This window comes from Amblyomma mixtum, chromosome 8 (genome assembly GCF_055824585.1).
Source record: "Amblyomma mixtum isolate Tamu chromosome 8, ASM5582458v1, whole genome shotgun sequence".
NCBI classification, from domain to species: domain Eukaryota; kingdom Metazoa; phylum Arthropoda; class Arachnida; order Ixodida; family Ixodidae; genus Amblyomma; species Amblyomma mixtum.
Window position 1 is genome coordinate 82,367,544 of NC_143019.1, and position 25,346 is coordinate 82,392,889.

Sequence of the window (25,346 nt, forward strand, 5' to 3'; positions counted from 1 at the left end):
TGACACACGAGCGCTAGCTTGCAAGAATTTATTACTAAACTATTTAATATTAATTTATTTACTTTTAGCACAGTGCGTACCGCTATCGCTCCCGCTTACCGTGAGTTGCCACTGCGCATGAGCAGATCACCCCGAGGTCGCTAGATGGCGCCACGTTGCAGTCAACAGTGCCATGTAGGACAGCGCCGCTTTCAGGGTGAGGACACCGCCCTCGACGGAGGCATGTTGGGTCCAACGCCCTCTCTACTTTGTTAAGGTCTCTCCACCAGTCGCATGACGTCACACCAAGGGACCTTGCCGGCTCTGCGCTCCGCGATTTCAGCACGCCGCGCCCGTCTGCACTAATCGGCTACTGCCGCACGCAGGTTCTAAGGTGTTCCTGGCTGTCTTATAAGTGATTCCTTCATTTTTCTTTGTGTCGTTGCTGCAAAAAAATAAATGCGCGAATTTGCGCATGCCTTAGGCTATTGTTTTATCTGCTTTATATATAGTCCTTTATTGCAGAACACCTTATTCCCCAAAAAATGCGTGCTTCGAGATGCTAATCTAGTTTTTTTATAATAAACAATTCAGCATAAGGCCGCAAATTTAGCAACATAATTTTGGTCATTATAATAAAAAATGGTTCGTTAACTTTAATTAATGGTGTAATTATTACGCTCTATCGTGTAAGTGATGTCCGTCTTGCATTAAAACCCACCTGCACAGACTGCACACGCGTATATCTAGTTATTGCGCATTCTGGTAGTTTTTATAATGCATTGTGGTTCGCTTAAAACTTTCTCGCAGAGGTATAATGACACTCACAATAATGTTGCGCTGTTGAAGTCCTACCACGTGTGTTAGCATTTGCCTGTCGAAGTGAAATATCGAACAGATAGTCTGACCCCTACAATAAGGAACGACGAGACACCAGCAAAGATGTGTTCGCAAAGCATTTTTATTGCTTAGGGAATAAAACTTAATTCTTAAGCGTTGCTGCTTTCCGGGCTGCGGCCTTCTCCTGCGCACTGTGTCGTATGGCGTCATTTCTTAGTTTGCAAAAGTTGTTTAAATCAATGTTGGTTGCAACGCGAACTAACAAGCGCAAGAGAGTTTGTGCAGTGTGGCCATTTTCACATGTCTCATTGTCATGTTCTTCCAGGAGGGAAATCGTCTGTGAAGTCACAACAGCACGTTGATTACTACAGGAGGGAAAATCTTCCGCGTTGGTCAGAAAGACAACTTCTCTGCAACTAGTTTTGTCAACAGTACCACGTGAATTGTGCATGTCTGGGGAAACTTGAGCTCACCTTTTGACAGGTTAGCTATCATGGCAGGGTATTCCGCTTCGATCTCTCGATTTTCAATGACCATTGTGCTGAAGCAAGCAGAGCATGAAAGTTTCTTTAAAGCAGCATGAGCAGCGTATCCTGCGATGTAAACAATAGCATCCATGTCAGAATGGGCACATGTAATATCGTTATACCTGACAGCCACAGCAAAGTTGCACGCAACAAGATCTTCACTTACGCCTTCACACTCTGTTTCCTCGCGTGGAAATGTCAAAAGATTTTGAAGACGAAGCTTCTCACATTCGTAGAGCTGACGCACGAAAATGTGGTACTGTGATCCAGCTAGCTGCCTGTAAGGGCCGAACCGGTCTTCTAGCGCGTCCGTCTGAAACTTGCCCAGCAGAACGTACTTGAAGGTCTTCTAAGCAGTAGCGCGAGAGTTCTACCAGAGAATAGCACGCCATTCGCAATTTTTCGTCAACGAGCCACTTGTGATGTCAGTCCTCGCCCAAGCGTCCAGCCAATCGACAACGGCACTCAGGAAAGCTAACTGTGTGTCAACAGACCTTAACGGGTCATGCATGCTGCCCCTTAGCCTGTGTGCTTTGCAAGGGGTCTTAACATTAACTATTTGCCACCACGTGAGGATAATGTCAATGAAAAGAGCGGTCGACTCAGCTTGAGGAATCTTGAACGCGGAACCATGTGTTCTAAGGTAATTTGACACAAGCTGTAATATCAATGACGTCGAGAACGAGCTTTACATTTTGTCGCTCCATTGAAGTTGGATTCACGGCTTTTGCGTTCAGTCCGTAAGCAGCCTTCACAAGCGACGCCTTCTTTGGAAAATAAAGCTGCCGCACAGCTGCGAAGGAAGCAGCTCTCATACTAGCATGCCCTTCAGGCATTGTTCTACTCGTCCACTTCAGGGAAATAGAGGCATGTTCCAGAGTTTTTCTGGCTTATCCAATTGTCCCTGATGCACTTTAAGACACGCTCAGGATCGACCACGTAGAAAAGAAGGCGAGCGTTGTCGTCTGGATGGGGATAGACAATGTTCCCTTGAGGACTTGTAGCAAATAAGGACATCATCTTGCGGTTCAGAGCATTGTTGTCAGTTATCACAGCGATAATTTTAAGCCCTATTTTCTCATCATTCGTGGTTATGTTCTTGGCATGTTCGTGCAAAATTTCTGCGCTCAGTTTGCTCACAGGCAATATGTGAATGACGTCCTTCTTTGCAGAAAGGAGTGATTGTACGATGAACACATGGGCTGTTGCCGCTGGTTCTGAGGAATGTACTGACGATCCTACTATTGTGCCCCATTTGTAGTCGAAGTATGGTTTTATGTGGATCTCATCGATCATCAGGGTCACTGTCTTTTCGTGGCCATTCATGTGGGAGAGACAGTGTGATTGATTTTGCCCCAGAAGAGGGTCATCTTTGTAATTTGATCAAACACGTTGCAGTTTGGAAGGATGGGGCAGAATGACTCTTGATGAAGCTCTTGTGAAGTGATATGCGTGAGCGGAAATTGAATTCAAAATACTTGCGAATACCAGCAGCTCTGCGCTATACAGAACCTGTTCCGCGAGGAGGTCTATCTGCTCAATCAGAGTTTTCAGCAAAACAGAATATTCTTTCGGCGTATCACTGTCCTCAATGAGGTCTGCAAGCAGTCATCTGACAAACTGCAATACTTTAGTATCTTTTCATCACCACAGGTATACTACACAAGCCTTTCTCGAGCTCCTCTAGCAGCAAGGACAGGCTGGAGGTGTCACATACTTGAATTGGCAGAGTGCTGCCCAAAGGAAGCGGCTGAAGCTTCACTTCTGCCAGGAAAACAAGGTGATAGAGCAGGCAGAACTACCAAGGCGCATTTCGCATTAGGTGAAGGATCGTTCTCGGTGAGAAGGAACCTAACGCACTTCTCACCGACAGAAACGGCCCAGAATTTCGCGTTGCAAGTCCCAGGAGGCATAGCTTTCAAGCATCTCGTAAGATAAAACAGTTTTTTTCTGTTCAAGTTCATTAGGTTCAAGTGACTTTCTCATAGCCTCCGACAAGGCAGCATTTTACCTTCTTCCTTTTTTTTGGTCTCTGGCGATTCGCTCTGTCTTGGCGTTGAAGACAAGTATTTTGGACAGTTTGGAAACAAAGAAGGCACAGCATCATTCTTCAACTGTAGGCTATCACGCTTCACCTCTATGGTTTTCTATGTAGTTCATCTTGGTGAGACAACGTCGTAATTAAGTCGTCTGCGTGGAAATGCTGTTCACACACCTGCACGAGAAAATGACGCAAGATCATTCGCCATGACTCTCCATCACCAGGTACAGCTCCTTCCTTAAACGGTTGGGCCTCCAGCTCTCCGCCACCAGCTCTAAGCCAACACTCGGCCAGGAGCACGGCGCGGGAAGACCAGCATCGGCATTGCGGGCCGGGAGCTCCCATGGCGGCCTTCCTGCCGTTACTTGGGCCTCCTAACCGACCGCCACTTCACTTTGCAGCCAGCAGTCAAGGCCACCGTGGTAGGGGCCGCCGCCACTATCCGAACTAATTCGCCTGCAGAGGCGGAAGGCGCCGCCATCGCACTTGCTCTGGCCCACTCCATCATTGACAAAAACATAACCGAAATTTGCACAGATTCCCAGGCCGCGTACCGCCACTACCTAAAGGGCGTGGCGACGCCGGCAACACACCGTATTCTTACCACGGCGACCTCTCTCGACCGAATGGTTACTCTGTCGTGGGACCCTGGGCATGCCTCGATCCCCGGTAATGAGCGCGTTCATGCGCTGGCCCGAGAACTCTCCTCCCGGACCCCTGATGATCAGGCACTTAACCTGGCACAAGATGCCCCATTGGTCCTCTCTACATATCACCAAATCACCACATTTACAAATTCAGCCGCATGACACTGCCACCACCCCACAGTACCTTGTCACCCTTATCCAGCGCTACATGGCGACAATTACAGACAGGCTGCTTTATTTCACCCCGCCGTCTCTCATGCTTTCACCCCACCTTTCCTCCTGATTGCAACACATGTGGCGTGCCCAGACCCACACTTTTCCACTACCTTTGGGAATGTCCTTCCCCAAAGGCAGTATCCCCCATCCTCAATCCCACTCATTCCTCCTCGGAGGCTGCTTTACGGACCGCTTAGCCCGCCGGCCAGAAATGGTTGGTATATTCTTCCACCGTGGTCAAGGCTTCATACAAACAGGTGGTCAGGGTACGGGGACGGCATCCAAGCCATGGCTGGGGCCCAGTTCCTCTACGCCCTTCAGCTGGTTGATCTTAGCATCAGCCAGCAGCTGACCATCGAGCGCTGCTAGAGGGCTGCCATCCGCCTGTGCCTCCTCCGTGACTCCCAGGTCCCTGACACACTTCCAGAGGCGGGTGTTTGGCGCATGGAGCTGCAGGCCCAACAGTCAGCGCTCCGTCACATCGGGCGCCTTCGTCTGGTCGCTGACGGACGCCCCCTCCTGGAGCGCCTCTTTAGCCATCCCCATTCACTCATGGGCCAGACTGCCCTTGCATATGAGCAACTTGTGGGAGGGCAACCGGAATGCCTTCCACCCCCTCCACGATCAGACCTCGGCCACGGGCCCCGGGAACACCTTCGAGCACCGGGGGCTAGATCGCAGCGTCTCACCCCAGCAGTTGGCCTCCGTCAGGGGTGGCGGAAACCTTGGAGGAGGACCTGGTGGACAGTTCTACCACAGCAGAGCTGGCAGCCATCCTGTCCGACTCCAGGGTGACCCTACAGCTTCAGCCGCGGTGGCCGCTCCTCATCGTCCGTAAGTTGGCTGCCAGGCTCAATAGCCTCTCCACTCGCGGCTGCTCCATCTCCGTAGCCTGGATCCCTGGGCACGTCAGAGTTCCGGGCAGTGAGGCTGCTAACGCCCTTGCGAAAGCAGCCAATGGGACCTCAACTCCCTTCTGTACTGCCGTGGTCCCATTGGATGCTGCCAGGACCAACACAGAGCAGCAGCTTTTACTGGAGCACTCCGAACCCAGGATTGCCCAAAGGACACACCCACAACTCCTGCCGGACATGGGGATTTCAAGACGGCAGAGGTCCCTCCTGCGGCTCCGGGTAAGCTGCTCTTTGGCTGGGGCTAGGCTTCACCGCAAGGAATTAGCTCCACTGCGGACTGTCCTCGCTGCGGCCACCGGGAAGAGACGACTGAGCATCTCTTGCGCCAATGCCAGGACTCTGGGACTTCCTGCACATTCGGCAAGTTTCCTCTGAAGGAAACTTGCTCGCAAGGTCTCTCAAGGTCAAGGTCAATGCTCTCAAGGCTCTACAGTCCCTCCTCACCTTCCTGGAGGCGACATCGGCACGCCGGCAGTGGTTGTGCGGACAAATCGCCAGTCACAGGTCGGTGTAGTTTCCTTTCCGTTTTCTGTTCACCCACTTACTACTACTACCGCAGTTACCGCTGAAGAAGGAGCCGAGCCGGCTAAGAAACGTTTGGTTTCAAATTAAAGTTTTTCATTGGAGATGTGTTAATTATAAGATGGCATTTGATCGGGAGTGAAGAGAGTTGGAACATAACAACAGCAGTTTAAGTTTGGGAATGATACATTGAATATGATGGATTTGTCGACAACTCAGTTGGAAGGCCTCGAAAAAATGCTTATGGGGGGTTAACTAGCCTCTCCTGGTGTCTTTGTGCGCTTTTTCTCCTATCGGACGAGTTTTTCTTGGACGCTAATGTCTAGTCTTTTCATGGTGCTGAGTGGTTCATTCTACAATGAATAGCCGTGGAGACGAACAACGGCCTCGCATTCTGCCTCATTTAGCGGCAGGTGTGACGACAGCGCTGAGTCCTGGCGCGAAGGAGATGCAGCAGTTTTATTGTTGCCTTTACGCTCGCCGAAGAAATTCATGGCTGCTTGTTGGACATCGCACTCTTTTTAATGCACAAAATGCTCAGAGCTTCTGAGTGACTATGAGTGATGTGTCCACGCCGGGATGATGGGTTAGCGGCAGGCAATCTCTACCGACAACGAGGCGCCTCACATTAAGGGCGCTGAAATTCGTCCAAGAAAACCAATGAGAGCACACTGTGATCTCTAGCCCAGAGGAGGCTAAACGGGAAGGCTAATGACGGTAAAGCGATGGCGCCATCGTCTTCTCGGTCGTCTGTCCGTCGCCGCCGCGATCAGCCAGCCACCGTCACAAGTTCCTGTATCCATGCGCTCTCTGTAACTGCCCGCCCGGCAAGTGAGGAATGTGCGTCACCGGCCATGAAGGAAACCAAAAATGCGCTGCTATCGACACACGCGGACCAAGTGCGTTGAGTCGCTCGCGTCAACACCACAAAGACGCCACGTGGAGATTCTCCTGTACCCCAGAGGCCGCTGATCTGAACATACTGCATAACCTGCTCTAAGCGCTGTCTCCCCGACAACCATCGCACGCCGCTTACACCCGCTTTTTGGCCTTTCACTTTCCTCTAAACGAGTCTTAAAGTAGCACGTAGAAACAGGAAAGGAAATTAAAGAGACGAAATACACAGGGCGCTGAATGGCAACGGAAATACGAGATGCTGAGTGATTGACGAGGAAATAAAGAAGGAAGAATTCGGGAAAGAAAACGAAATGGTCAATTTCGCAAGGAACCGGCCGAATCGGCCTGCGACACAGCGGCGCTGCAGGCAGCAAGGACCTAAAGTAGAGGCGGGGAGGCTACGGAAGGAAGGCTAAGTACATGCCTAATAGTCTTGGACAAAAATTTTAAATAACAATGAATAAAGAGCTAATAATATAACACCAATTCACAAAAGAGGAAGTAAATCAGATCCATTCTACTTCAGACCAATTTCACTAAGAACACAGCATGCAAGCTACTCGAGGACATTATCGTAAAGCACATAACATCCTATTTAGAAGAAAACCAAATAATAACGCCTTTTCAGCCCGGCTTTCGTAAAGAGTAGTAGTAGTAGCAAACTTTTATTGAGATCTTTTAAGAGATTCGCGGATTCGAAGCCTCCGTCGTCTTTCGTGGCGCCGGCGACTTGAGGCTTCTCTTCAGCAAGGTTGGGCCCCTAGTCCAGGGCTCCACTGAGAACATTCGACAGTCACGATGCTAATTGAACTGACACATGACATATCCTTCGCTATTGATCAGTAGAAACTAATTGACCTCGTTTTATTAGACTTTTCTAAAGCTTTGGACCGCGTATCCCTCACTAAACTCATTACGAAACTTGGAGCAACCTTCGGAGCCGGCCCCATTGTAGACTGGATTATTGATTATCAATTCGTCGAAATTAGCAAGAGCGAATGTAACATCCGGTGTGCCACAAGGACGTTTTCTAGCTACAGTATTATTTTTAATTTTTATAAATGGCTTACCTGCGAGTATTTCTCAGAATATTAAACTTTTTGTCAACGACTTGTGCTTCACCAGGAAATTAACACCTTAATGATCATATAGCTTTAAATAACGCATTAGCCGCAGTGACCAAGTGGTGCGAAGTATGGCAGATGACTGAATATTAAAAAAATCACTTAGTTTATCTGTAATCAGAATGAAACATGGATCAATTTTTCAGTACTCATTAAACAGCATACCTCCTGCATCGGTCAGCGAACACCAATGTTTAGGCATAACACTGTCCTCTGACCTCAGATGGGATTCTCATGTTAACGATGTCACATCAACCGCCTTAAAACAGTTATTTTTTTTAACAGACGCCTTAAACGACCGCCATCTGAAACAAAGATACATTTGTCAGGCTAGTTCTCGAATATGCTAATACTGTTTGGTTTCCTTTCACTAACAAGCTGATTAAACAACGAGAAAGAATGCATAGGAAGGCGGTCAATTGTATATTTAACAAACACAGGTTCACAGACTCGCCACCAGAACTACACAAGCATGCAGGACTACTAACCTTTTAAAACCAAGGAAAACTAGCGCGCCTTAAAATCATGTACCACTCATACACAATCAATCAAAAGTTTACACTTCAAGATACCTACCAAAATCACAAACGCCGCAAACACGGAATAACGACATACGCACAATAAACGAGTTTTCATTCCGTACGGACTATTTTCAATATTCGTATTTTCCTCGTGCTATACGCGAATGGAACACCTTGAACATATCCATTCTTAAAAGTCTAACATTAAATGATTTTATGACTCTTGATGAAAATAAACTACTTACGTGTCCATAATTATTGTCTTCTTTTATGATTGCGAACTAGTTCCTCTCTTGTGTGTTTATCTTATGGTATAACTAATAGTCCGCCAAATTGTTCTCACACGCTCCTCATTCTAGTTTAACTCCTATCCGTATTTCCTGATGTATAATTTTGTGTAATATCCTTATATGTACTGTGATTAATTGTCATTGCTATATTTTTTGCCTTTGAATTTTGGAATGCCCTTCCGGCTACGCTCCCAGATGGGATTGACATTGGAAAATAAATAAATGAATATTAAAAAATTGTAAGCTATTTTTATGGAAATATCCAAGGTAATGGCCTATTCTTGCGATGTGTAGCAACATCTTTCTTTCAGAGTGTTTCCATCACTCACATTGAGCGGTTAAGACTGCCATAGAAAACCAATGGGGAACGCCTTTGACCAAAGCAAAAACGTTGGCGATCATTGGCGATCACTTCAAGCCTCGGCTAAACAGGGCTGTAACAGAAGCCCAGATATCTGTGAAATCTCAGGATTAACGTCATGGCGCTTAATAAATGTGTGGGTGTGTGTGTGTGTGGGGGGGGGGGGGCAGTATGGAACTTAAAATTTGAGGAAAGGCAAGGCCCCCCTTCGCCCCCCCCCCTTCGCTGCGTGCATGTCTGTTGCACAGGCAGTGACCAACAGCGGGCATGTGCCTTCATGCCTTGCGCCATTTAAAACTGGTATCCTATCATTTCCTTTGCAGAGAACCAGCTGCAGTCCCTGTAGTAATTGGCTAGCTGATTTGCATGGACCTTTTCTAAGCCACGATCATGAAATGCCAGCAAGACTGACAATCTGTCACTGTCTAAAGGGGCTCTTTATAAATTTTTTTCTTCGTGTCGAGGTTGTCATCCTCAGATGGGAAAGAAACACTCTAACCGTAAGCCTGCACTATCTGTAGTTAAAAAATGAACAGTATGCAGGTGGCCAGCATTGCCAGGTACAGCCAATCTGAAAACAAACCGTAGAAGGAAAATCGCTGCCCTCCTGCTGCTGTTTTCGCTGCTGTGTAAGGAGCGTTGACCAATGCAGATGCCGACGGCGTGGCGGAAGTGCGGCGCAGTAGAACTTTTTTTTTTCCTGTGTCTCCCAGTTCCCCTCTCCGTTGCCTTGTGCGCTGCTGAACGGCTAACCTGTTTTCGTGCTGTACGTAGTAATAGTTGCCGTAAACGTACTCGGGCGCTCGCGGGGAGCATCTCAGTTCACAGAACGACATTCGCTGCGGAGTTTGCTACAACGTTGAAGAGTCGTTTGTCCGGGTCGAGGCCAGCGAGAAGTTGTTTGTGAATCGTCACTGTCGGTCAGAGGTCTCCCGAAAACACATCTGGAAGGAGCGAGTCGTGAGGAAGCGGTATGTCGTCCTCAGCTCGGGAGCTCGACATCGTCCTTTTCGGAGCTACGGGCGTGGCGGGCGCGTACGTGGTCGAAGAGCTGCAGCGCTCTTCCGAAGGACTGCGCTGGGGCATCGCCGGTCGCTGCGTCGAGAGGCTGCGGAAGACGTTGCGTGAGGCGGCCACGAACCTCGAACTGCAAGGTGGGCATCGCAGCTTTCCAACGGTGGGGCTGGACTTGAGGTGTTGTCAGAGATCGGCCTGAACGTTCCTCGGCCCTTACAGAAATGTCTTGAGACAATCTAAAGACTGTCCGTAGACTTTTTGTCTATAAAGTCTATAGCCTCTAGATAGTCGAATCATAGAGAATAGTTTATAGGCAATAAAAATCCTATGGACAATTTATAAACAACCTGTAGACTTACGGCCATGCACTTTTAGTAGACTTTTGTCTATAGAAAGTCTATAGACTGTGAATAGACAAAAATATCAAGAGGAAAGCAATAGAGTCTACAGAAGTCTATAGACCATCTATAGACAACTTTCGTAGGAGTCCAGCGCTTGCCAGGAAGCGCAGAAGAGGAGGTTATGAAAGACGGAGAGGTGCGCCAATTTCTCACCATGGGTAGACATCACGTCCTCACCGTGAGGGAAGGGATGAGGGAGTTCGGGAAGAAAGGAAAAATAGGGAAACGTCCTGTGCAGTGAAGGGCTCCGTAGAAATTTGGACCACACCAGTGCTGTAACTTCTACCGACATTGCACATCGAGGTGAATATCCCGTGTCGAAATGGAATGAGCGTGGGTGAAGGCTGCCAGTGCAAAGCGTCGTTTCTTACAAGTGCGTTAATCTGAACCGCTCCCAAGCCAACCATGAAGGACTACACGCTTCTGGTAGCCGTAGATTTAAGCTCGTATAGGATACCTGGTGTCACAACTCATAAGGAAAACCAGCGGAAAGGACACATTCACAAGCAGGAGAAGTACACAGGACAACGCCAGCGTTGTCCTGTGTGCTTCGCCTGCTTCTGAACGCGTCCTTTCCGCTGGTTTTCCACTTACCATGCACCAACTGGCCCAACAAGCTTCGCTTCTTCACAACTCATACACTTGCACATTATACCATAGTCGGTGGTGTGTGGAAAGTTGTAGATGTCCTTAGCTAAATAGCCTAAATATCGAGTCATAATTTGCTAGCCATGTCAGGTTTTTGCTGTTTTCGTAAATACAATATCCGGTTCACCCTACTGTTGGCCGGCGGTGTCGCTTAAAAGCGCAAACATGCATACGGTACAGGCTCACTCAATTTCTCAGAGACGCTCCACAGAGAGCGAACACGATATAGCGAACACAGTGCAGACGCCAGAAATGATAACAATAACGAGCGAACGTAATTCGAAGAAATGCTGAGTAATAAACAAACACAATTAATGAATAGACACAATAGACAGGAATATCAGAACGCTGCAATAAACAAGGAATAATAAAGTCATTCTCCGTGCCCGAACAACTAGAAGTTCTTACGAGCAAACTTGACGAGGACCAGAAAACCGTTGCAATGCAGTAGCATCGACATATCAAGTAATATATAAATTATGCGTAGGAAAAAGGAAATGTACACTGTTAAAGAGAAAAGCAGTGAATAATCGCAATTGTGGGACAAAAACTATAGCCTCTAGGTGCACTTAAAAAAAATATACGCAAATCGTTTCAGCATTCGTTAAAGCAAACCATGGACTAACAGATTTGGTATTTTTGTTGTATTATGTGCATTTACTGAGTATTTTATTCTGCGTTGTTTGTTGTTATTATTTGTGTACATTACTAGTTTTAATTCATTATTACGTGTATTTTGGTCAAATTCCTGTGCCATATTTTTATGCTTGTATCGCCCCCCCCCGCCCACCTATGTAATACCCTCGCACGAGGGCCCTTAGGGGTATTGTAAATAAATAAATAAATAAAAGCTAGGGAAAGAACCGTGGTGCGCAGGAGCTGGTGGCAAGCATGCTTCGATTTACCATACAAAAAAAAAACGCAAAAACAATGAGCAGTTTAATTTTTATGGGGAATGTCAGCACCGAGCCTTCAACACACTTGCCCCCTTGTTCCACCTTTCGAAAACAAGCAGCAGCCTTGAGCAGCTGGCGTTGGTGCAGATGCCAGCAATTCGTCCTCGACCGATGGTGAGAAAGCTTTCCGAGGACTGAGAAAAATTCAATCTTATTCATGGCAGTACGTGAGAACCATATTCTTGACTGTACCTAGGTATAAAATCAGAGCGGGTGTGTTGGAAGAAAACACATTAGCCATTCTTGTTTAGCATATTGATGCGTATGGTATGCTCACAAAAAATTCAATATTCATTGCAATGGAGCTGATGGCACAAGCTCGCTGCGCGAGTTGAAAAATGCAGCTGACCTGGGATTAACTTCAAACCGGCCTGTAGTGAAGAAAGCACCCTAGAATGTTTCTGAATGTAGAGTTAGAAGTGGCTTTCAAATAACGGAAGTCATTACAAAGGAAGGCATAGATGCCGGCCCGAGCCACAAATATCTGTCTCACCTTAAAACAGATGCCCATAAAACTAAAGCTGTCCTGCTTTACGTCCAGGAATTTTATGAGGCACTTGCACAATTGCGCACACCGCATTGCAGCCGCGTGTCGCTGTTATCGTCGAAGAACTGACCGTCGCGTTAGCCAAGAATGCGCTCAAACCGGAGCTGTGCGTGTTTAAGAAGTAATGGACGGTATAGACTGTCACTCAGTGCTAGTTAGGTTAGAAGGCCGAAGGCTGACCGACACAACATGTTTTCGTTCGCGTTTTTTTTTTCATTGACCTGTAACGGCAAGAAGTTAGTTTCTCAAATTCCCGCTGGTGTGTATGCGCGGTTTCTTGACGCCGTTTCTTTCTCCACCTATCTGGATTACGTTCTGGCATGTTTTCCGCTAACTGCCACGTGCACAGTGCGTTTCTAGCACCTGTATGATGATAAGCGACAAGTGCAAATCGTTAGAGCGATAGCTGTACTAGATGCATAAGATCTCCAGGATGTGCATAAGTTCGACCTTGGCATGACCTTGAGCTGCATTTGTCCCGGGCCACCAAAGAAACTAAAACCTCGCCAATTTGGACCAAAATCGATGTCCAACCATAATTGAGCGTGCCCGAGACGATGGTAGCCTTCAGATTTGGTTCAGGGCATTGACAAAATTTGGCCTTGGTGATTTGGGCGCGTTTGCCTCATTAGCCACGCAAGAAGAGGAGTCGGGACCGTCCGTCAAGCCATACGAGAGCTATCGCTCAAGCTTTGGGTATAACCTTTGGTTAAACCCTGCTGAACCTTTTTATGAGCAATGGAGGGGCGCAGCAATTACCACTCGTATGCCTGCGCAAACATGACGAGACGTAGTTAGAAAGAGACCTCAGGCAAGCTCTTATATCGGTCTTTTTTTGTCTGCGTTTCGGTGTTTTTGAGCTGTGGCACATGTTGAGTTCACATTACCTCCTTAACCATGTTTACGCATCAATCAATTCTTCTTCACAGCGGAGGGACAGGGGAGGGGAGGTGTGACAGTAGATAGAGAGAAAGAGTGGCCATAGTAGGGGGTTCCAGATTAATTTCGCCCAAGTAGGGATCATCGACGCACACTGGCATTGCAAAGCATACTGAAGTTGCTGCATTTTACCTCCAGCAAAGTGCGGCCGCCACTGCTGAGATAGCGAAGGTAGGTAGGTAGGTAGGAAAGACTTTAATTGCTCTAGAAAGGTGCTAGTAGCAGACGAGAAAGAACAGGTCCATCTTCCTTCTGCTCACAGGGTCGGTGCCCCTATTCCAGGGCTCCGCTGAGCTTCGCTGCTCGTTGGGCGTGCTGGATAAGACCTTGTTGGCAACCCAGATCGCCGCTGGAGAGCCGGCTCTCCCACTGTTCTGCACTCGGGTCTTTGCGAAAGTTGTCGTTTTTACTGCATTCCCACGTGATGTGGTACAACGATGGTTTGCTACCACACCACGGGCAAGTGTCCCGATATTGCGTCGGGTAAATCTTGCTAAGGATATGCAGGTTTGGGAATGTTCCTGTCTGCAATCTTCGCCAATACACTGCCTCTAGTTGATTTAGATCAGGATGAGGCGGCGGATAGCGGATCCGTACCCCCTTATAGTAGTTGAGAATGTCTGAGTACGTAGGGCTGACTCGGTCGGGTAGATCGTCTGATTGGGAGGAAGCTCGGCTCGTATACTCTCGAGCTACCTCGTCGGCGCGTTCGTTCCCGGCTATGTCGGTGTGTCCTGGCACCTAGTAAATGCTGTGTGTGACTTTTGGTGGGGTCGCGCTCTGGAGGAGCCGGAGCGCGGCGCGACCTATGCGGCCGTTCATGTAGTTACGGCACGCTTCTCTCGAATCTGTAAGGATGGTAAGGGACATGTTGCTTCGATAACCGGCTACCGCCGCTAGAGCTACGGCCAGCTCCTCCCCTTCGGTTACCGTGCAATCCCTCACTGAGGCGCTAGCTAATTCCTTTAAGTTCGAATCAATAACTACCGCCACTGTGCTGTTATGTGAGCTTCCTGTATACGGAGCCGCGTCCGTGTATACCGTTGTGGATTTTGTAGCTAGATTTTGTTTTACATACCTCGCCCGGGCTGCCCTACGGGCCGCATGCAAGTTGGGGTCCATGTTCCGGGGAAGGGAGCGAACCTTTAGCGTCTGGCGAATTGCGTCCGGTATGCTCGCAGTACGATTCTCGAATTCCGCAGTTCGGCCTAGCCCCAGTCGCCTAAGGAGCGAGCGCCCCGTAGGAGTCTGCTGGAGCCTAGCTAACTGCGTGACCAGTTGGGCTTCTTTGATCTCTTCGAAGGTGTTGTGAATTCCAAGAGCCAGTAGTTTTTCGTTGGAGGTGGTCATTGGTAGATGCAGGGCAGTCTTGTAAGCTTTGCGGAGTATGGTATCTGCACTATCCACTTCTCCTTTGTTGAGGCTGAAGTACGGGAGGGCGTAACCCACGCGACTGACCACCAGGCTCTGAACCAGGCGCAGGGTATCCCCCTCTCGCATGCCGCTCCGCTTCTGCGACACGCGCGTGATCATTCTGGCGACCTGAGTGGTCGATTGCCTGAGAAGGCCGAGCGTATGGCCGCATCGCTGGTTGCTCTGCAGCCACATTCCCAAGACTCGTATCTTGTCTCGTTCGGGAATTAGCTGTCCTTCGAGGGAGACATTGAGGGGCCCTTCCTTGTGTTTCCCTTTGTGGACTCGCAGGAGTTCTGATTTTTCGGTGGAGCAGGCGAGGCCTCGTGCACTGACATATTCTTCCACGCAGGTAGCCGCTGCTTGCAGTCGTTCTTCTTTCTGGCCGAGTGACCCAGTGGTAACCCAGACCGTGACGTCGTCAGCGTATATTGCGTGCTGTATGCCTTCGATCTTCTCGAGTTGTCTCGCGAGGCCGATCATGGCCACGTTGAAAAGTAGTGGCGAGATGACGGACCCTTGAGGTGTGCCTTTGTTGGGGTTCGAAAATTTAGCGCTGCGAAGGTCTCCGAGCCCAACCGTTGCAGTGCGGTTGGAGAGAAAGGCCTTCACGTAGCTGTGAATCTTCTCGCCGCAGTGGAGGTTGTCAAGTCCTTCCATTACAGCCGTGTGGCTAACGTTGTCAAAGGCTCCTTTGATGTCCAGGGCCATAACCACGTTCTCGCCTACGCTCGGGACGTTGGTGAGGACTTCCTCTTTGAGTTGTAAGAGGACGTCCTGGGTGGAGAGGTGGGCTCGGAAGCCGAACATACTGTGGGGGTACAGGTCTTCGTCTTCCATGTAGCTTTGGAGCCTCCGAGTAACGACTCGCTCGTAGAGCTTGCCTAGGCAGGAGGTGAGTGAGATAGGTCGGAGATTTTCGATCTGGAGTTTCTTACCCGGTTTGGGGATTATTACGACCTCTGCATGCTTCCACTCTTCAGGAACCGTTCCTGCGGCCCAGTGCCCGTTGAGGAAGGTGGTCAGTTGGTCGACCGCCTCGTCGCTGAGGTTGCGTATGAGTGCGTTCTGGATCTTGTCTGCTCCCGCCGCAGTGTTGCGCGTGCATGCCTTTATGGCAGCGAACACTTCTTCCCTGGTGATCGGCCTGTCTAAGTGGGTGTTCGGTTTCCCCAGGTATGGTTTCGCGTATGCCGCAGGCAAGGTCGTGCCGTAGCATTTCTCTTTGCCTTATCTAGCAGTTCCTCTTCCGTACCCTCGAAGGTGTGGACGAGTCTGCGGATAGCTTTCCCGCTTTCGGCCCTGGTTTGGGTAGGGTCGAGGAGGGTCTTGAGTATACACCACGTTCTCGCCGTGCTGAGGGTGCCGTCCAGCGAGCTACTGAACTGCTGCCAGCTCTGCCTGGCCAGTTGGGTCGCGTACTCCTCCGCTATCTTGGTGACTTCTGCGATCTTGAGCTTGATCTTCCTGTTAAAGCGCTGCTTCTTCCAGCGCTTGGTGAGTCCTCGACGTGCCTCCCATAGCCTGATGAGCCGAGGGTCCACCTCTGGTGTTTGCTCGGTGCGATCCACTTCCTGAGTGTACCGCTTCTGGATGTCTTTAAGTTGTTGGCACCAATCATCTATGGAAGTAATCCCCCCTTCCAGGTCCGCGCAAGCCTTGCGGAAAGCCGGCCAGTTGGTGATCTTGGCTGTGCCGAGCTTGCGCTTGATGTTGGTGGCTGCTATCGTGGTCTTCAGGATATAGTGGTCACTGCCTAGATTCTCCAGCAGATTCTCCCACGTTGCGTGCTTCACTCCCCTGACAAACGTTAAGTCCGGACACGTATCCGGGCAGATCGAAGTGCCAAGGCGCGTGGGTTGAAGTTCGTCTGTTAAGAGGGTACATTGGATCGCTTCCGCCGCGTCCTCGACCTGTATACCTTTGTGATTATTAGTGGGGTATCCCCATTGCTGTCCGCGAGCGTTGAAGTCGCCTACAATGAGCAACGAGTTGCTTTTCGCAAGTTTGCTGGCCCCTAGAAAGAGTGTATCAAAATTCGCGTCCCGCTGGCGAGGCGGGCTGTAGAGGTTTACGATAAAGACACTCTTTTCCTTACGCTTCTTTTTGGGAATAATTTCCGTCACTAAGTGTTCAATTTTGGTGTTGGGAATTGGGTCATGGGCTATGGCTACCAACTTTTTGCTGACCAAGGTTGCCGTGCGTCCGCTATCGTAGCACGTATATCCCCTGAGTGACGGTGTCGTGTTAGTTTCCTGTAAAGCTATTATATCGGGTGTGGAGCCTTGCGTATGTAAAAACTGCATTAGGAGTCCCTGCTTTTGGCGGTACCCCCTGCAGTTCCATTGCCAGATTTTAAGTGGAGTTTGTTTAGTCATGATTTTGGGCATTGTTCTGATTGGAGCCTTCAGTTCCAAAACGGCGCTCGTGTATGAGCCTGTCCCGGGCCTCGTTTGTTATTCGTTGCGTATTTTGACTTTTGACGTGGTTGCGGAAGCTTTGGTCCTGCAACGAAACTTTTTGCTGTAGTAATGTGACGTTCTGTTCTGACAGGTTGAGTTGGACCTGCATGGCATCTAATCTTGCATGAGTTTGGCGGAACTGTCCTTCGGTGCGAATCATGAAATCATCCATGCGCTGCATGAAAGCTCTTAATTCTTCGGGGTTCACTGCTAAGGGGGTTGCACTTCGTTGCACTTCGGCCGCCGGGGTCGGGGGCCGCGGTACGTGCCCTGTTCTCTGAGCCTGCATCTCTTTAATGAGGTCATCGATTTTTTTTCGGAGATGTGCATTCTCCTCTCTTAGTGCTTTAATTTCTTTCGAGTTACGCGTAATATTATCTGGATCCGAGTGCGGAATCAGTGGGTTTGGAGAGCCCGCTCCCCAGCTCACCTTGACGCCGCCCTTCTTCTGTTGTTTCTGCGGCGGCTGCTGCTGCTGCTGCTTCGGCTTGGCCGTTGACCGGTTGAGCGGCGGGAAAGAGTCATCCCTGGATCGGCTCTGGCTGCGATCTCGCACGGTGCTAGGGCCTCGGCTCGAGGAGCGGCCATGGTCTCGCTCCGAGCTAAGCCACCTGGGTCGGCGCTCTCGACTCAGGTGCGGGTTCCGCTGCTGCTGCTGCTGCGGTTGTTGCTGCTGCGTCAGTTGTTGTTGCTGCTGCTGCTGCTGCTGCTGCGGCTGCTGCTGCTGCTGCTGCTGCTGCCATTGTTGTTTCCGGGACTGCCGGCCGCCGGTCGTGCTGCCCCGGAGCTCGTCAGTAGTCTTGAGGCGTCGACGGCACTCCCTGGTGACGTGGTCGCCTTCGCACACCATGCATTTGGCCTTGCACGGGTGGCCTTCTGGTGGGTCGTGTGTGCCGCACGTCCTGCAGAGCTTGGTGTTCGGCGTTGGACAGACGTCCGAACGATGGCCTTGCTCTCCGCACACGTAGCAGATCTGCCTCGTAGGACGATATGGGTAGGTCTTGAATTCTCCGGAGCGGTAGATGACCCACTGCGGGATATACGGGCCGTCGAACGTGATGAGCGCCGTTTCCGACTTGCCCAGCATTCTCGCTTCCAGGATCTTCACTCCTTGGGATCGAAGCCGCAGCCTCGATTTCAGTAGGGCCGGTGATTGCCCCGGCATGACGCCGTGGATTACCGCACGCTTCAGGTCGTCCGGTAGGGCTGGATAGGTGTTGGTCGCATACGTCTGGTCATTGATCGTGAGCTTTTCGATCTTCCTGAGCACGTCGCCGATGTCCAGGTCGGGCGTGCTCGCAATCATGATGTTCGATCCGGGCCGGAGTCTCATGATGAAGTCTTCTTCCTTGATCTTTCCTCCGCTGGCCGCGACGAGGGCTTGCGTTGCCTGGTCGACACGGATTTCGCTGATTTTTAGGCCTCCCTTGGGGCGATAAATGATCTTGATATCATCCTTCGGTAGCGGCGGCGGACGTGGCCTTATCTGCCGCTGCGCTCCCGCCAGATGTGGTTTTAATGTAAAGCGCGGCACGCCACTCACTTGCGTCTCTGCTCCACCAGCTGCGGCTGTCGGCGCTATCTTGTGTGCTTCTTCCCGGGGATCGCCTGGCCCCTTCGAGCCTTTCTTCGAGCCTTTCCTTTTTAGGCGCCGTTTGTAAGAAACAAGCTCCCAACGATCCATGTCTTCGTCTTGCAGTGGGTCGATGTCGGCCCCGTCGTCCCGCTGCGGTGGCGAGGTCTCCATGGCCTCGGTCACTGCGTCCCCGAGTCCGGGGCTCGCATTGACCGGCGACGCGGCAGGAGATTCCCCCGTACCTTCAATATTCGCCGAACCTTGGGCCGAGGTCCGGGTAGGTTCATTCATGATGGGGTCGTCAGCGTCCCGGGGTTCCATGCTGGCCGATGTCTAGACACGCAAGCACCGCACGGGCCCGCCCCGGGAGTGCGCTAGGCCTACGCTAGGCTCAGCGCTCCCGGCCGCAGGTGGCCACTCAAAAGTCCTATAAAAGTCCAAAAAATGGGCCTACCGGCTCAAGAGTGGTGTCGCCGTGGTCCAGGTGACGTTATCCGTCGATGTAGCCGAAAAGTTTTGGTGGCCCACGTGAAAATTCGGTCGGAATCTTCGAAAAGACACGGAGCCGATGTGGAGTGCGTCCGTCCACATGCGAACGCCCGCGTTCCTCGAGATAGCGAAGATACCAAGGTCCCAGAGCGAGTGTGCACTGATAAGAAAGAGATTACGGATGTCGGTCACTTCGCGGCTGGGGCACACGGCACCGTTTTCAACATTCTAGGTCAAAAATTTTGAATATTGGAAAACTGTAATGTATTGAAATATTGAAGGTAATGGTCCATTCTTCCGATATGTAGCAAAACCTTTGTTTTATAGTGTTTCCGCCGCTCGCATCGAGCAGCTAAGGCTGCCATAGAAGACCAATGGGGAACGCTTTTAACAAAAAAAAAAAAACACACGTTAATAGCAAAAAAACTAAAGCCAACCGACGGGAGATCGGCGGGCATAATGATTGTTATAGTGAAATCTTACAATACATGAAAAAATTGCGCTCGTATACTCTTTCCTGTTCAAAAATGCCCTTTTTCCAGAATTGTTGGCTATGAGCAAGAAAGAAAGTTGTCGCTCCTCTCAACAGGCACTTCAACTTCTACCCACCTTGAATCTTCAAAAGCGCCATCCACCCTATTCCACCCTCCATGCAACCACTCACCAGATGTCCATGAGCAGCGGAAGAAAGAAGTGAATGCGAATTCAAATTCAAAGACGAAGTCGGGAAACGCTGAATTTAAAAAGCTAAAAGTACACCACTACTGCTAACGAACATTTGTCGCATTACGTCGTATGATCAATCGCCTACCATTTTTTTTTACTGCGACAACAGCTGTTGTGCAGCTCCGCGATGACCCCGTGTCGCTGTGTGACAGTTAAGTTGCGAAGCCTCGACCTTGCAGAAGCCGCCACCTACCGTGAGATTGGCCCATCGTCACCCTCTAGCTCACCTCTACTTTCCACCTAGGTTCACTCTCCTGATGGTCGCCGCTTCGGAGCCTGAGGGCAAAAGAGTTAAGCCTTCACCCCCCAGAAGCCACCGCCATCAGAAGCAATGGCAGGAGCCCATCACTCTACTCTCTTTTCACCTACATTTTCCAGGAGGACTTCCGTTTACGCAATCCCTAGCCGCTTTCAATCATTGCATTGAATGTAAGGCCTCCTTTACTCTGTCTATCGTTACCGATAACATGTCCATTACGTCCACACTACTGGCTTCAACATTATCAGAATTCTGATTATTAACGCAATAGTGTTAAATGCCTCGTTCACCAGAAAAATCTGGCGTCGGCGTTGTGGGAGAAACATCACGGGCATGGCTTTCGCAGGTGGTCCCCAGAGAGCAACCTAGGAGGCAGGTGGAACACCTAGGTCGCGTGACCTTGCGGAGTCATCACAACCTGCCCACCAGATAGTGAGCGAACTGCCTACCGCGGCAGGTGGCAGTTAAAATACTAATTGGTCGCTCGGGAAGAGCAACTTGGGCCGCACAAGGCCCACCACTGGGAGCACCTGCCATCGCAAGGCGGTGGCGCATGGCTTAACCGCAGCATCAATGCGCCAAGAGGGGTATGATCACTTCCATGAATCTATGAAGAAATAGATAAGTATCTTATGTATATATGGGAACTAACCCACTACGCTATCGCATTATCATGGTCAGCCTGACAACGCCCACTGCAGGGCAACGGCCTCTCCTATGTCTCTGCAATTAACCCTGTCGTGTGCCAGTAGCGGCCGCCCTATCCCCGCGAACTTGTTTATCTCATTTTTTATCTTGTTTTGCCGCCTCCTCGTATGCGTTTCCTTGTAATCCAGTCTGTTTCTGTCAAGGACCATAGGTTATCTTGCATTCACATTACGTGCCCTGCCGAAGCCTATTTCTCCCTATTGATTTCGACTAGGATGTCCTTAACTCGCGTTTGATCCTTGACCCACTCTGCCCTCTGCCTGTTTGTTAACATTACATCCATCATTTTTCTTTCCATAGGTCACTGAGCTGTCCTGAACTTAAGCAGAACCCTTTTCAATAGCCTCCACGTTTCTGCCCATAGGTCAATACTGGTAAGATACAGCTGTTATACACTTTTCCCTTGAGGAATATTGGTAAACTGCCTTTTATGATCTTAGAGAACTTGCCAAATGCGCTCCACCCCATTCTTATTCTTATAGTTACTTAACTCTTGGGATCCGGATCTACGACCACTACCTGCCCTTTACTTACCACTTCCAGCACTTGGCTAGCAGTTGTGAACTGGGTTTCCTTGCGAGACAGTACATTACTTTGGCTTTGTTCATATAAATTTTAGACCCATAGTACTGCTATGCCTCTCTAATTAATTGATGATGTTTTGCAGTTCATCTCCTTAGTCACTTAGCAAGCCAACGTAATCAGTAAATCACAGATTAGCATTGTATTCTTCATTAACTCTTTACCCCAACTGTTCCCAATACAGGCCTTAAGACGGAGCTCAAGTGTCCCGTCCAATTTTTTTCGGCTGCTCTTGGGATCTATGTAGTATTGTTCGGGTATTTTAACTATATTATACATATTTTTAATGACACTGCCTTCCTTGTCTCTTGGAGAATACATCTGATTTTCGCCAATGACTAATTCCCTCTAGCCCGCTTTAGGCTGCCTACCAACTTTAGAGACTACTGGATTCTCTGCATAATATACTTCCGTTTGTCGTTTACCGGTTTACTTGCATTTCGTGATCACCTTTAGAAAGTTCTGCTAGCTTTACCCTATTTATGGGGTCAGAGGCTTGCGTGCTCTGGAGTTTTTCAAACAGGTATTTCGTCTCCCAGAAGCCCTCCACTATCCTCTCTAGCTACCCTACTTTTAAGGCATACTGCGTAATGATATTTATGAGATTATCCTTCATCTCATGAGCACTAAGGTTATCACCGTCTGTTAAAGCCGATCATCTGTTTTTCTCAGAGATCCAGAATTGCCCTACTTTCTCTCTTCACTTAGCTCGTTGATGGGTTCCTTTGTAACTAGTTTCCTCCTCACTCTTTCCCAATTTAGGCTATTTCGAGACCTCACCGTCCTATGGTGGCTACATCTCACCTTGCTGAGCCCCTCCACATTCTTCACTGTGCCATAACGCGCGCATAATGTGAAGTGTATTTCATTTTCAGTCTCGCCGTTCAAAGTCCATTTCTGGTTCCTCCGTGTGCCGATGTCGGCGTATTGGCAGGGAAAGCAACTTAGGCGGCGGCAAAGCCTGGTGACTGAGGTTATGCGTAGATGTGAAATACCGTAAATTAGCCGCATGTCCTGCTGCATGTATCCGGTCACCATACGAGATCAGCCTACACTTACGGACCCATACGACTGCAGCCTCTTCGAGCAAAAAGAAAAAAAAAGTGAAAACAAATCCGCAATGCCGTGTTTTCACTAATGCTTATGCGGCCGCTAGTTTGTTCAATAACAGTTTTGCGTGGCGGGTATAGCATGTGGTAACATCTGTCTGGTGTTGTAACTCAAGGTAGCCGAATCCCACCGCTGCCACCAGTTGTTACGGCTCTCGGGGTAGCGTGGCCAGTTCTTGCGTCTCCTTGGGGGCTCATCCGGGATGAGGGAATGGTCTGAAGCTTCGTAGGTTGGGGAATACGAAAACAAGCAGGTTTAATGGCAAGAAACTAAGACACTTATTTACATAATTTGCAAAAAGAAGAACAAGGAATCAAAAGTTAAGTGTTCATGACGTCGAGCGACTGGATGAGCCTTTTACCCAGGGCCCAGAGCCACTGGATGAGCCTTTTACCCAGGGCCCAGAGCCACTGGATGAACCTATTACCCAAGGTTCAGAGCCTCTGGATGAACCTATTACCCAAGGTTCAGAGCGTTCGTGCTCACTTTGGTCGCAGGTTAAATAGCCCAAGGCTCCGCCCTTTCACCAGGCGGCAATTCATCGTGACACAAAAGATTGCACTACACATCACAGCCAACGAAGACACCTGTTGTAGAGCCCACCCCTGGGAACTGGTGAGGAGGAAGTGTAAGTCCACATCCCTGTCGCAGTGTGTTGGCAGCTCGCGTCCATCGAACACAGGTGTGGCATGATGACGTCGCAGCCGCAGCTGCGCTGGCTTCCTCTGATTCGTTCCGGGTTTTTTTTCAGACGAGGGGCACCCTTTCTTCCCCTGTCGTCGGTCCTTCTAGAAGGTCGTTGGCACCGAGCCGAGCGTGGGAAGAGCTTCCATCGACCATTTCCTAGCTGGTCATTCTTTTTGGTGGGGTCATCTTGGGGATCAAACGACCTTTCGAAATTACCGCGGTTGAATCCACCACCGATTCATCGCGGGTCTGAAGATGGGTCGTAACAGCTACCTCCCCCGCCAGACGAGTCTCGGCGAGTAGCAGTCATCGCTGCTGCATGAAGAGACGACTTGGGCTAATTGCTCGCAGAAGTATGCCAGAAGCCCTCTGCCGCTCGCAACGTGGTCTTCTATTACGTCGGCCAAATTCTTTTGAGGCGTCTCTGAAACTTCAACCACATGCGCAAGCAAGCACTCAACCTCCCTCCGAGCAAACCAGTTCCAAAAGAGGGATTCAATTTCGGTACTATAGCTATTGGAGAAAAGCTCACACTGAAACTTTTCAGGACCCACGCAAGCTGAGAAAAACCGAATCTGCCACTATACACATTAATTCAAAAACGAACGAAAAAATCATAGTAGCAATTTTGGTTCTTAAAGAGCATTCCGGACCGCTTAGAAAGAACAGCTAAGCGCGTACGCATTTTCATGCAATGTACCCTTCTTGCATGTACTTTATAAAATCAAACATCTTTAAAAGCAGCAAACTGAGCGAAAATCATCAAGTTTACAAAAACCACTCAGCACTACCACTAAAAACTGAAAACTCGTTTGCCTTCACCCCTGTCTCGTTTTTTTACAGTGAGTCAATGCACAAAAAAAAAAGGCAAACACTTATTCCCCGAATTGGACATTCTTCAGCCGCGCCCTGCGCGGTCGTGGTCGGATGGCCGGTCCACAAGCAGGTGCTTCGAGAAAACTGCGGGGTTGATTGGTTCCGCCTCCGCGCGACCTACTGCGGAAAGGGCGCCTTCTCCATTTTTTTTTTGCCCCGGCTTGTCGCGTCCCCCTCCGACTCACGCGCTCTCTGCGGCGCCCGTTTGTGTGGCTGTCGAGCCCTATTCTTCGTAACGCTAGTAACGCGTAGCATGCGTCACGTGTCCAACGACTACGCCGTCTGTCCCTCTTTCGGCCCGCAAGGGCAGTCACCTTGGCTTTCATCGGGCCCAGCCGCCTTCGGGAAAATGACACTGTGGGTTTTACCTTTCTCTCAACAGTTCTCGCGGTGGTGGTAGTGGTTTATTTAAAAAAGATAAATAAATAAATAAATAAAAAGTGAAGCAAAAGAGTGTTGCCGGCCGCGGCAATTGCTATCTAATATCTTAAGCACCCGAGCTGCAGCCGGCGGAAATGAAAGGGAAAGGAAGAGGATAGTGAGGAGAAGTATAGACGGGAGCGACAGCAAGAAAGGATAGGGGAGAGCTTTGTACACTATTTACAAAATACAAAAGTAATCAAGTTCGCGCCGCTCGCGCGCTAATGTCCAAACATTGTCCGAAAATCAGTGCGCGCGAGCGACCACTGCGCACAATCACAAAAGATGTAAACACAATGTACATAGCCGCGCGCACATATAGCGTCCTGTCACGGACTAATCGCGCGCGCGACACACTGCACTAGCGGCCGGGGTGGGGCGCCCGGCCGCGTATACCGTCCGAGGTAGCACCAACGGAGCGTTCCTGTCACGCGTGCACTACCTGGCGAAGAGCAAGCGGGAAGTCAAGCCTGCCTGCTCGATGAACACACACAGGCTCACCATTGTTCTGTCGCGGGTGCGCGCACTGCCGCGCGGCCACAGGAGCGCTTCGAGACTGTCCGGGATGATTCCCAGCGCCCTGTAGGCCGCGAGCATCTCGCGACGCGGCACTGCAGAAGCGGTACAGCGAAGGAGCATGTGCTCCAATGT

General features: G+C 49.8%; 1 protein-coding gene and 1 pseudogene across 1 annotated transcript in view; one reads left to right on the forward strand and one right to left on the reverse strand.

The window, feature by feature from the left end:
* Positions 1–961: 961 nt before the first annotated feature.
* Positions 962–5,625, reverse strand: LOC149333219 (uncharacterized; annotated as a pseudogene).
* Positions 5,626–9,852: 4,227 nt separating this feature from the next.
* Positions 9,853–25,346, forward strand: part of LOC149333220 (saccharopine dehydrogenase-like oxidoreductase) — a 55,165-nt gene continuing 39,671 nt past the window's right edge. Inside the window, exon 1 of the mRNA XM_089557681.1 lies at positions 9,853–10,033. Within this exon, the coding sequence (XP_089413807.1) occupies positions 9,853–10,033 (181 nt within the window). The remainder of the gene's footprint in view (positions 10,034–25,346) is intronic.